The sequence below is a fragment of the Onychomys torridus genome, chromosome X (genome assembly GCF_903995425.1).
Source record: "Onychomys torridus chromosome X, mOncTor1.1, whole genome shotgun sequence".
NCBI classification, from domain to species: Eukaryota; Metazoa; Chordata; class Mammalia; order Rodentia; family Cricetidae; genus Onychomys; species Onychomys torridus.
Genome location: NC_050466.1, coordinates 124787173 through 124800008, shown reverse-complemented (window position 1 = coordinate 124800008; position 12836 = coordinate 124787173). Strand labels below are relative to the sequence as shown.

Genomic DNA, 12836 nt, shown 5'->3' with positions numbered 1-12836 from the left:
GGTGTATGACTTTACACATAACATTATACATTAGTTGACCCATGGTCTTGTCTTTCTCATCTAAATTTGTTATTGTTGAATCTCCAGTGCCTGGCTCCAATGTTTGGCATGCAACATGTATTCATGAACATTTATTAAATGAATACAGGAATGAACAGATTTGGGGCTGGAGATATGGCTCAAGAATTGCTCTTGCAAAGGGTCGAGTTTCAGGCCCCAGCACCCACATGGTAGCTCCCAATCATCTGTAATTGCAGGTCTGGGGGATCCCACGCCCTCTTCTGCCTTCCAGCAGGCCCCAGGAACACACGTGGTGCCCAGACATACATGCAGGCAAAATATCCATATACATAAAATAAAAATCTCAAAAAAAAGTTTAAGAAGGAATAAATTCTTACAGTGATCTAAAACAACAGTCTCCCATACAGAGAGCTAGCATGCAGAAACCAGGTGTCAAAATGGCCTCCTGGTAGTTGAGAGAACTTACTGGTCTAGAGGAGAGAAATGGGGAACTAGAAGTGTGAGGGAGTTTAGTTTGGGGGTAGTCTTGTTTTTGTCAGAGACAATCCATTTCTGGAGTATGACCACCATACCTGATTACACAGTACTGTTCTGTTCACGCTGGGCACACCCCCAGGCCACCAAGGAATTTCTTTAAAATTCATCATGCAGAGCTGGGCGGTGGTGGGGCATGCCTCTAATCCCAGCACTCGGGAGGCAGAGGCAGGCAGATCTCTGTGAGTTCGAGGCCAGCCTGCTCTACAGAGTGAGATCCAGGAAAGGCGCAAAGCTACACAGAGAAACCCTGTCTCAAAAAAAGAAAAGGAAAAAAAAAAAAAAAAAAAAAATATATATATATATATATATATATATATATATATATAAATTCTTTTTTTGTTGTTTGTTTGTGAGCCTAGCCTTAAACAGCTGAGCTATCCCTCAAAAAAAAATTCATGATGCAAATCTGAGTGTAGTGGCACATGCCTTTAATCTCAGCACTTGGGAGGCAGATCTCTGTGACTTTGTGGCCATCCTGGTCTATATAGTGAGTTTCTGGACAGCCAGAGCTACATAGTGAGACCCTGCCTCAAACCCCAACAAAAAATTCAGAAGCCAGCCCCACCCCTTGTGGTACAATCTTTAATCCCAGCACTAAGGAGGCAGAGGCAAGCAGATCTCTTTGAGTTCTAGGACAGCCAGGGTTACATAGCCTATCTCTAAAAAAAAAAAAAATCATAATGCCATCTTTACCCTGGACCTGCTTAGGTGTCTATAGAGGGAGTCAGGCATCTGCATTATAACCAGCTAATCACTCCTCTCCATATCCATAGCTCTCTTCATGCCTCTTCAGACTGGCCAGATAGGGACCTTTGAGACTAATGTACTCTCAGTGTAACAAAAGCATATGCACACAGCGAAAAACAAGGCTTGGTTATAGCTCATTGGTATGACACTTACCTAGTACACACAAAGCATGGGATCCATTCTCCAGTACTTCAAAATAAATGATAATAATAAAAACATATTGGGTTGGGGATTTAGCTCAGTGATAGAGCGCTTGCTTAGCAAACACAAGGCCCTGAGTTCGATCCTCAGCTCAAAAAAAAGGAAAAAGATATGAAAGACAAGATAAGCTGGAAGACTTGGCTCTTGGCTCTTGAGAATATTTCAAGTAGACACAATGACATTGAGCTACCACTCAAAAGTACAGGAGAAAAAAAGAAAAGTGAGTCACTGATCTAATAACATTCTTTTTATTTCTATAGTAAAGCAAGAAATTAAAGTTGCCATGCCCAGATGTCTACCAAGGGATAAAGATGTAGATCCAGCATCCTAATTTCCTGATCTGGATGAAAGTCATACTTTGGACCCAGAGTGGGTCATGTTTGAATAACGGGCTGTTTGTGGTAGAACTTCTTTCTATAAGACTGTGTGCTCTAGAACTGAGCCTGTTTCTGTCCTCTGGCTATTTCAAAAACAGATCAGAGCCAGGCGATGGTGGTGCACCTCTTTAATCCCAGCACTGAGGAGGCAGAGGCAGGTAGATCTCTGTGAGTTCAAGGTCAGCCTGGTTTACAGAGCGAGTTCCAGGACAGCCAGGGCAACACAGAGAAACTCTGTCTCAAAAACAAACAAACAAACAGATCCAAAGATAAACTCCTTGGACACAACAGACATAAGAACCATGTCCATGAGATCTCAAGGGAACACAGGCCACCATGGGGGCAAGGGGATACAAAACATCATCAAGTCTGTCAGTCACCGGGCTCACAACAATTACCATATTCATGTACACCATTGTAATCATGCATGGCATGGAATTAAACTATTCCATGCCTTTTCTTATAAAAACTGTCCCTGCTAACAGTGGGAACTGAATAAGCATACAAAAACAAGAGCCCTCACCAAACAACAACAACAAAAAAAAAAAAGTGTGTGAAGTGCTGGGGATTGACCCCAGAGAGGCATGCATGCTAAGCATGCAAACTCTGCCTCTGAGCTATACCCCAACCCCTTGCCCAATATTCTGCGAAGTGCTGAGAAGGGTTGGGAAAGGAGAACAAATGATTTTAATAGAATGACAAGAATAACCGGAGTGAGGTCAGGATCATCTAGAAAGGTTTCAAAGAGGACAATCCTCAGAGGAGAACTTGCGGAGAGAGCGAATCAAAAATAAGTCCCCATGAACACCAAGAAGGTGGTGGATGTGCGGTTAGGGAACAAAATCCAGCGAGCCTGCAATCAGGTACATACTGTAATTTAAAAGCAAGTGTGTGATGATGTTGGGTTGTACTCACAGGTGCGTGGCATAAAAAGGCTGAGAGGGAAAAGCATTCCTCCCTGCTTGGTCTGGGCTGGACCCTAAGTGTTACAGGGCCCAGTTTTGCATGCTGTGCATTACAAGGGCATGGAGACATGGGCAAGGAGCCAGAGAAAAGCAACAGGCATTATTAGAAGAATGGATCTCAGCAGCCATCAGGAAAAGTGAGAAGGGGTTGAGATGAAAGGAAAACCACACTGGTCATCTGCCACTCTGGTTAGCTTTGCCCAGCTTCTTCTCTGGGTTAAGTGACTATATAGTGATTTAGCAGATTAAAAAGTTTTGTTCTCCCTGCATTCGTTTTCATGGTGTAGATCTGGAAAGGAAAAGGTTAAATAATTTGCTCCGATTCCCACAGAAAGCCACAGGCATCGTAATATTCAACCCCAGTGTTAGATGTAATCCACCAGTCCACAGCACCTCTATGTATAATGAATGTAGTCTCCTAAAGACTGCAACGATGAAAGATGGGGGATTCTCTGCAGTTTTCTCTGGAGGGAAAAATAAAATAACGTCATGCCAAAGCCCATATAAACATTCACTCCTGATGCCTTCCTAGTCTGATGACACAGGACACAGTCATCAGTAAACGGATCCCTCATTCCACCCATTATCCATGAACATCAATCCCATGTAGGAAGAGTAATCAGTGCTCCTGACAACAGATGGGGAGTGAGGAAGTGAGTCTGATCTGAAGTTGGGGGGAAAAGACTCTTTCTCAGTTCTTTGTCTGGTTTTCTCCAAAACAAACCCATCAAATGGTAAATGGAATGTACCAGTAAGTGTTCAGTAAGTCAAAGAGGGTGCCACCAAAAACTCAGTTTTGTTTTGTTTCTGTTTTTGAGACAGGTTTCATAACCCAGAATGTCCTCAATCTTGCTTTGTAGCTGAAGATAACCTTGAACTTCTGACTCCTCCTCTCTCCACCTCCCTAGTACTGTGATTGCAGGCATGTGCCACCGTGCCTGGTTTATCAAGTGCTGGGGCTGGAACCTAGGGTTCCAAGCATGCAAAACATGTACTCTTCCAACTGGGCTCCAGCCCAGCCCAAAGCTCAGAATCTGTGAATATATACCACTCCATACTTTTACTAAGATGGGGCCCATATTTTCTTTTGAGCTGGAGATCGAACCCAGGGCCTTGCGCTTGCTAGGCAAGCACTCTACCACTGAGCTAAATCCCCAACCCGGGGCCCACATATTTATTCCCATCACTCTGGAGGCAGAAGCAGGCAGATGTCTATGAGTTTGAGGCCAGCTTTATCTGTAAAGTGAGCTCCAGGCAAGCAAGAGCAACATGGTGAGTTCTCATGTGGAAGGGAGGGAGGGGGAGAGGGAGGGAAGGAGAGGGGAGGAGGGAGGGAAAGAAAAAGAGAGAAAGAAAAGATGAGGGATTAAACTTTAGCAAACCCAAGGCAGGAAAGCCCTATCTGGTGGAAATCAAACCTCTAATATATTATATTTTTAAAGGCAGAATATGTAATAACAAACACAATTCTAAAGAGAGGCCTAGGCTGCAGAGATGACTCAGAAAATAAAGGTGCTTGTCATGCAAGCTTGACAACCTGAGCTCAATTCCCAGGACCTCGAGTAGATGTATAGGATAACCAACATCTGGAAGTTGTCCTCTGACCTCTGTATTAGCACTGTGGTATGTGTGACACACATAACACACACACACACACACACACACACACACACACACACACAAAGTAAATTTACAAGAGGGGGCTCAGTATTACTGACCAAAATTTTTAAAAAATCAAGTACTAGCTGGGAGCTACAGGTCAATTATCATGAATTATAATTTGCTAAATGCCTGGCCCGTTTCATGTGTTGAAGATTAAGCTGCAAATGTTGTACCTGGCTAAGTTCAACACCTAATCGGATGTTAACACAGACACATTCAGAACCCACAGAAATTTTGCAATTAAACAAAGCATGAAAAAGGAGATCTTTTCATTAAGTTCTTAAGACAAACACAACATAATTGTATTCAAGAAAAATAATACAAGTAAGATGTACTGAAAGAACAAAAGAAGGAAGAAAACAAAGAATCAATAAGTTAAAGTTAGTCGTAGACCCTATTCTTTATAGACACACCAACTAGACTGTATTTGTATTTGAGTCTCATTATGTAGGTCATACTGGCCTTGAACTTGCCATCCCCCTACCTAAACCTCCTGGTGCTGAGATTGCAGGCATTCGCCATCACATCTAGCCTGTCTAGCATTTTAACTCTTCTAAGAAACTGTAGATTTTTTCAGACTTAAACAGCTACAAGAATCTCTCCCGACTAATCCAAGATTCCCACTGTGGCAGCTGAGATTTAAAGCCACCTGTGCCACTAAATTACTGGGAGATTTTTGGATAAACAGACCAATGGCTCAGTAGGTTCATTCCCCGGAATGTATACCTGCCAAAATTCATGGGCAAAAGAGGATTGAGTGGCCATGCTTGAAGAAATCCTTATTGGTGTAGTTGGCAGACAGACCCAATATTTAGCACGGGGTTTAACAATGCTGTGCTAACCTGGGCACTTGCACCTCCAGCTGGAACTGAGCTGTGGGCTGGTACCAATGTAATCCTCCAAGCTACTATCAATCTACAATCCTCAAACCTCAGAGAACTCACATGAGACCAAAAAGAAACTCAACAGCAGGAATGTTAATCAGGGACAGAATTCAGACACAAGTTATGCCCTTCCTTATGTTACTACAGTTGGCAACCTCCCAAATGCAGCAGGGCTGTGACGAGGGTCTGTGTAACAAGGCGTTGCAAATGAATATTTTGCAGACTGAAAAATGAGAGCTGGAGAAAGGAACCAATTTCCCTCCAACTCCTCTACTTCCTGGCATAAAGTAACGTGGCCCTTTTTACACTTAGTGACTCTACTGGAAAAGAACTTTCTAGAAAGCCAAAATGGAGTCATGGAGTTACGAGACACTATCAAACATAAGCATGTCCACTTTGAAACCCCTTTTCACTGCAGCTAACATCCCCCTTGCCTGGTCAGTACTTCCAATCTCCAAGGTCTGTTGCTGCATTCTAGCCTAATTTATCTAATTCACTTGCAAAAAGCATTTACTGATTCATAATATCTCCCCTTTGCAATAGACACAATCACAGAAAACATTTTAACATCTTTTTATCTGGGCATAAGCTGATCTATCACAACCTGGAATAAGATAATGCATATTAAAGTGCCTGTGAGCAGTAAAGTGCTAGATAAAGGTAAGGAATTAGTAGTCCTCCAAACTATCATTAGTCATTTTTGCATCCAAGTCGTAACACTGGTTGCTACCATCTGCTGTTAATTTTTTTTTTAACCGACTCTCATCAACTTTCAAAAATCCACATACAGTCCTGCTTCTAAGGAAGAGCCACATAGAACATCTAGAAAGTTGGATGGTACAAAGCAGTGATTAGGGACAGAGGACAAAGGAACACAGTGTCCCCAGGACATGGCAAGAATGTATCAGCATGAGACCTTTCCCTGTGCCCACCCTATAGCTTCAGGGCAAAAGCTAAGGAAAAAAAAAAAAAGCCCACACATGAGAACAAGAAAATAGCCGGTAGTCACTCAAACATCTGTCTGTCCTGACATCAAGTTCATGTGACCCCAAAGGTTGCCATGTGGAGCAAAAGCTAAGGGTGGACTGGCTGGCTACCCGACCTCCACAGAGGAGACCAATTTCTCTTTTTTGCACAAGAAGTCAAAAGCCGTTTTGTCGTAGTCCCATGAGTTATGGGACAAAGAATCATAGAACAGAGTCAAAGTTAGGAGTACAATTCTGTCCCATCTTACAGGTAGAGAAACCGAGGCTCAGAAAGGGGACTTTCCCCCAAAGCCATACAACTAATTAATTCCAGAAGTAGGTCTCCAGAGTCTTCTAAAAGCCTCTAAAATCTTTCCTTTAAAAATCGCGGTCGTTGCCAGGTTTGATGTCATCACACCAGTAGCAGCCCCAGTGAGGATGAATTTAGCCCTTTGTTGACCTTCTAGATCTGTGGTTGCCAGAGGCCTCAAGACCCCTTTGTAGAGGCACCCTCTGACCTTTACCACCTGCCGTCCTAAAAAAGCACTCCTGTCTGAAGAGGGATACACAACAGCAGCTCAGACGCATTGTTTCCTCTCATTAACAAAAAGGCCATTCATTTCAAAAGAAACAAGAAAGAGGACTGGTCAAATTTGCACAGAAGGTCTAGCTAGGACAACCCTGGACTTGTTGTGAATGGCACCCCTTCACAAGAATCCCTATTTAAAACAAAAAAAAAACCAAAAAAACAAAAACCTGCTGCCTACCCCTTCTTACCCCAAATCTTTTCCAAGCTTTTAGTGACCCAATCAATAACATCCCCTTTATTCCAGAGCTATCTACACCCTCTTACCATCTGCAAGATGCCAAGGGGCCAAGGTCATTCTCATTTTATAGATCAAGAAACTGAGGCCAAGAATGTGTAACCAAATGGATTTCCAGGAAAAGTGAGCTACCAAATATATGAGCCCCAAGAATACAACAAAGTCCTACAGGATGGCCTCACCACCCTCTGCCACCCCGAGTTTAGAGGTTTGCAACTCTAAAGGAGTTCACTTTCCATCCCTGATTCTGGTTTTTTTTTTTTAATTTTTTTTTTTTTTTAAGCTGAGGACCGAACCCAGGGCCTTGCATTTGCTAGGCAAGCGCTCTACCACTGAGCTAAATCCCCAACCCCCATCCCTGATTCTAATCCATCTTTTGCCTTGAGGCAAGTGACCTCTTTCCTTGAACCCTGCAGGGGCTGTAAAGTGAGGATAATAATCTCAACCTCCTGCTCTAAACAGAGTTGTAGGCATTCTCCGAAGAACAACCTTCAACAAATATAAAAGCAATAAAGATGCTAAAGACAGGCTTCAAAACTACCCCCAGTGAAACACACAAAGTTTTCCACGGCCTGGAAAGTAAAAAGAACTAATTGCTTTCCCTTTCTCCTCGTTCCCATGAATAAATTCAGAATACCCCTGAGCAGGCTGAGTAAAGAAGTCTCACTCTTTGGTCCTCACACAGATTATGTGTACCTTGCTGGCAATTTCCCCTTTCAATCCCATTTGTTCACCCTAGCATAACTAATGGATAGAGGTCAAGAAAGCAAAAGAAATCAGCTCTCTGAGTACCCTTGGAGCATGACCAGAGGACAGAATCAGAGAATCAGGTTTGAAAAAAGTAAATACCCTCTCACCTCCAATCGAGATCTCCAACCTAAAGTTCACAAATCAGCCTGGAGCCGAGTTCAGAGAGCTCTTGGTCGCTTTGGGTTGCTCAAGCTTCTCACAACCCAAAAGCAGACCTCGCCCTAGGAGCATAAACTCCCAAATGAAAGAGTCCTTAAGAGAAACCCCTAAAACTATTTCCCCAATGTACCACAGTGGAGACAAGGAAGCTTGTGTAACCACCTCCAGGAAAGAGTGTAACTAGGCCCCGGGGAAACTACTGCAAAAGGCAAGAGGGCTGGGCCGTGGGCCACAGATGTGATTCTGAAGGGGCACCTAGCTGGGGTTGGACTTCCTGCTGGTGAAAAGGCCAGGCCCCAGCAGGGCTGGGAGCGGGAGGGAGGAAGGGGGAAGGGGGGGGGGGGGGGGGGGTTATGGGGCTCGGAGTGCAAGTCGTTTCTAGGGCTCTTTACCTCCGCTGTAGGGCTGATCCATTGTGCAATGCTGAAGTTAGCACAAAGGCAGCCGCTGGCTGGAAAACCATTTTTAAGGGTCCCACTTCCCAAGGGGACAAAGTGCTCTCTACACTAGTGTCCTGAGCACACAAATGACTTTTATCACTTAGGCTGCCCAGGAAAAAGTCAACAGACTCACATGCATCATGGTGACCAGGTGACAAGGGTTGAGCAGGTAGATGACGGTCTTGGTGGCGAACTTAAAGCCCACCTCCACCCCGAAGATCAGGCACAGGGCTACTAAGAGCAGATTCTTGCTCAGGCTCTCCTTGCCTTCCTCTGGCCGCTGGGTCACCTGCTGTGGCTGGCTGCCACGGCCACCCCTACCGTCCTCCGTCTGCCTCAGGATGTGCCGAAGGGCCACCAGGATCTCCAACAGGGCCAGGGTCAGGACCACCACACTTTCCAGCAGCCGCTGCTGCCAAGACAGGAAGGCAGCACAGTCGGGGCCCCCATTGCCTGCAAAACTGGGGTCGACACCCCCATAGAGCCAGTCCAGGAGACTTTGGTAGCTATACCGGGACATGATGCAAAGTGGCTCCACTTGACTAAGGTACAGGAAGCAAGAGCGAGATGGAACACGAGACCGAAGGGTTGCCCGGGCGGTGGAACATTAAGGAGGGCACACCCGCACCCCCCTCTGGACACTGGGGCACCTAGAACAGGGGAGGGAAAGCTACACGCGAGGCCTGGGGTAAAGTGCTGGCTCTAACTTGTCCCCACGGCTGTCTGGGGAGCCCCCCGCGCTTCTCCAGTGGCCACCAACGAGGCAGGGTTGAAAGGAGCCGTTGGCCAATCTAAAAGGAAGGAGAGGAAAAAAAGGTCTCAAAGAGGCAATTGCACGGGAATTAACGAAGCGGGGAGGGGTAACTAACGAGGGAAGAAAAGGGGAACAGGAGTCGTGGCCAAGCAAGCAGGGGTCGAGGGAAGTTGGAGGCCAAGAGGGTCAGGGCGGGGACCTAGGGGACCCGGCACTGCCGAGGGAGCCAAGCAGGAGGCAGAGGGGGGTGAGAGAGAGGGGACACCGGAGGCTAGGAGAGGAGCTAGCAGGGCCGGGCAGGCGGGGAGGGCGACGGGGAGGGCAGGGACGCCGGACTCCTCGTCTCACGCACTCCACGAAAGGGGGATGTCTTACTCCTGCAACCGCGTGGCCGTCTCTGCCCCCAGCTAGCAACTTCGCCGCCGACGGGGCCCCCTCTCCAGCCAATTTAGAGCGGTCCCGGTCCAACCTCCCGCCCCCGGGTACACCCCGAACCACCAGCTCCACCCCCCCTGGCCCATCACGCCCGCCCTCCGGGCCAGCGCCACCCTCAGCCCGCGGCCCGCCCGGGACCAGCCCCCTAGGCGCAGGCGGGCGACGGGAGGAAACTGAGAGGGAGGGCGGGGAAGCGGGGCCAGCCAGGGGCCGAGCCATGGGGCCGCCACCCTCCGCCCCGTCGCCGCCGCATCTTCCCGCTCCTCTTCGCCCGGGCCCCCAGAGACGGGCCGCCGCGTCCCCTTGGGGCTCCACTCACCCGCTGCTCGACCCCGCCGCCCGGGCTCGACCGATCGCTCCGTCTCCCCGCACTCCTTGCAGCCCCAGGCGGCACTCGGCGGGGCTCCCCAGGCGGCCGCAGCAGCCGCCGCCACCGCCGCGGCTCACGGCTCCTCCTCCCTGCCTTCCTCCCCCAGCAGCCGCCGCTCGCTTCCTCCGGTTTCCCCTCCCTCTCTCCTCCCCCTCGTCGTCAACTCCCTCCACCTTAGGCCCTCCTCCCGTCCACTTCACCATCACCACCACCCCCGCCCCCCCTCACATGCACACGTCCTCAAGCCACCACTGCCCCGCCTCGCTGTCTTCCCTCCACTTCGTCCTCCACTCCCTCCCCCCCCCAACCTCCCCTCCCCTCCGCGCCCTGCTTCCTCTCATCTCCCGCTCCACCCTGCAGCCCTCCCGAGGCCCCATCCTTGCCTCTTTCCTCCTTCTTCTCCTTGCCTGGTCTTCTGCACTCGATGCGTGCACGCGTACACAGCTTTGCTCCTTCGCCACTGTGACTCAATTCACCTCCCCGCCTAAGCCTGGTGGACTGACTCCTCAGGTGACCCGGTACTCAGACCACTACTTGGTATACCTGAGTGCACATACTAGGCACTCAGCTGGCCCTCACTAACTTCTAGGCGTAAGGCTGCAAAACTACTGGACAGGCTTTGACTTTTGGAGTGTGCTGGGTATGGTCTTCCCGCTTCCTCCCTTCCGCCTTGAAATAGGACACTGATAAAACCATGAAAGTATCGTCCCTCGCCCCTTCTAGTTACAGCCTCACTTCCTGCTTCGGTGCCTAAGTTGGGGGCTTCTCCCTGGACTTCCTCTAACCCAGTTCTGATGTTTTTCCTCTCTCCTCCAGCTACACAAACCACCCTAGCCCCCTCTTGCTCCCTCCCTCCCCCCCCCCCTCTATTTCTCTCTCTCTCTCTCTCTCTCTCTCTCTCTCTCTCTCTCTCTCTCTCCCTCTTTTTCCCTCTCACTCTGCCTCTCTCTGTCTGTCTCTTTGTGTCTCTCGCTCTCCCCCTCTCTCTCTGTCTCTCTGTCTCTGCCTCTCTGTGTGTCTCTCTCCCCTCCTGCGTCCCTCTCAGTCTCCCTATCTTCTACCGCGTGCAGTCAGTGGAAGACTAGCTGCAGGCTGCGGGACAGGAAGTCTCCTGACCTCTCTCCCTCCTCCCTCCCTAAAAGAGAGCAGCTGCTTCCTAACCCCGCCTTGGAAAAAGCAGCCTAGCCAAAGTGAGTGCTAGCTAGTGTCCAGGGGCCCCCTCTTCCCTGGCACTTTCTACTTAGTGACTGTGCTGGCTCTTCTTAGGATCAAGAATTCAGGAAAGGACTACTCAGAATGTACCTCATATTGGTTTAATATTTATTGAAGACTCACATAAGTTAGAAGAATATCCAGAAAAAAAACGCAGTTAGGCACCTTGCCTAGGAAACACTTTCAGATGTTGGCTGCACGCCAGTCTTCAAATGTAAAATACAGTCGTCTGTATTATCAGGCCAATACCCTCCCATCGTTTCCAGCCTAACAAATACAGCCAGGCAAGCTCGTCTGACTTCAAGCTTTGTGAAGCAGGATGTTTTCCAAGTGCTAATTAATAAAGAATGGCAACAAACAAGACTCAGCTCAGAGGCTCACTGGCTCTCCTTAGGTGTTTTGCTAAATCTCAGCAATATGACCGAAGAACAAGGGGAGGGAGCTCCTGGCTGTGGAATGTAGCATCTGGCGGCCTCACGTTCCTATCTTCAAAGAAGTAAAGATGAGGGTATAGCTCTCAGTAATGGTTTCATTAATCCCTCTCATTTCCATGCTGACCTTCAGTAGGGAATTTGGCCTGGCCACTCCTGCCTGTGCAAAGTGACTGTCTTTAATGACTGGAACCAAGCCAACTTCATGATCTAAGCCACAAACTCCTTTTTCTTTTTCCACAGGTTAGACAAAGTGCGGTTTTCTTCAATAGTTTATTTATTTTTATCATATGTGCATATGTTTTTACCTGAATGTGTATGTCTGAGCACCACTTCCGTGCCTGATTCCCACAGAGGACTAAAGTGTGAGCCACTGTGTTGCTGCTGCTAGGAATCATATCTGGGTCCTCTCAGCCAGTGCTTTTTAACTGCTGACCCACCTCTTTAGCCCCCGAAAATGTTTTTAAAGTGTGCATTCTGGGCTGGACAGATGGCTCAATGGTTAGCAGTTTTTGTTATTCTAGCAGAGAACCTGGGTTCAATGCCCAGCACCCATCTGGTGCCTTACAAGCATCTGTAACTCCAGGTCCAGAGTATCTGACACCTTCTTCTGGCTTCTGGTCACCAGGCAAGCGTGGGGTGAACACACATGCATGCAGGCAAAACACCCATACACATAAAATAAAAATCAATTAATCTTTAAAAATGGTTACAAGTTGCATATTCTAACTAATCCTATATATGCCAGTTACTTCTGTCGCCTTGAGTAATTTGCTCAATCTTTCATTGCTTCCATTTCTTATCTATTAATTGAAAGCTAGTGCTATCTAGTTCATAGGGTTATGCACATTCAAATGAGCTGAATTCTGTAAAACTTATGTAGTGTCTGATACATAGAAATTATCCGCTGAAGACTGTTGTTAACAAGCCAAGCGTTTACATGTGCCTTTAAGTGTGTGGGCACACACACTTCACTTCTGTGCCCTCCCCCACATCTGCGGAAGCAAACCATCCTCCAAAGCCCATGGAAACTCACACTCGTCCCAGTCCCCCACCCAGTCCCCAGACCCCCTCCCTCCTCAAAGCTTGTACAGCGTTTGTT

General features: G+C 47.7%; 1 protein-coding gene across 7 annotated transcripts in view; it reads right to left on the bottom strand.

The window, feature by feature from the left end:
• Tmem164 (transmembrane protein 164) overlaps positions 1-10189 on the bottom strand; it is a 278095-nt gene extending 267906 nt beyond the window's left edge. For 3 of the 7 annotated variants that reach the window (XM_036174088.1, XM_036174087.1, XM_036174084.1), the window contains exons 1-2: positions 9662-9755; positions 8666-9323 (exon numbers count right to left, since the gene is read on the bottom strand). In XM_036174088.1, coding sequence (XP_036029981.1) covers positions 8666-9052 — 387 coding nt within the window. In that variant the 5' untranslated portion in view covers positions 9053-9323; positions 9662-9755. Of the gene's footprint in view, positions 1-8665; positions 9324-9638; positions 9756-10040 lie in introns of those variants that run through there. The other 4 variants (XM_036174085.1, XM_036174086.1, XM_036174091.1 and 1 more) reach the window with 4 other exon arrangements.
• Positions 10190-12836: the final 2647 nt, after the last annotated feature.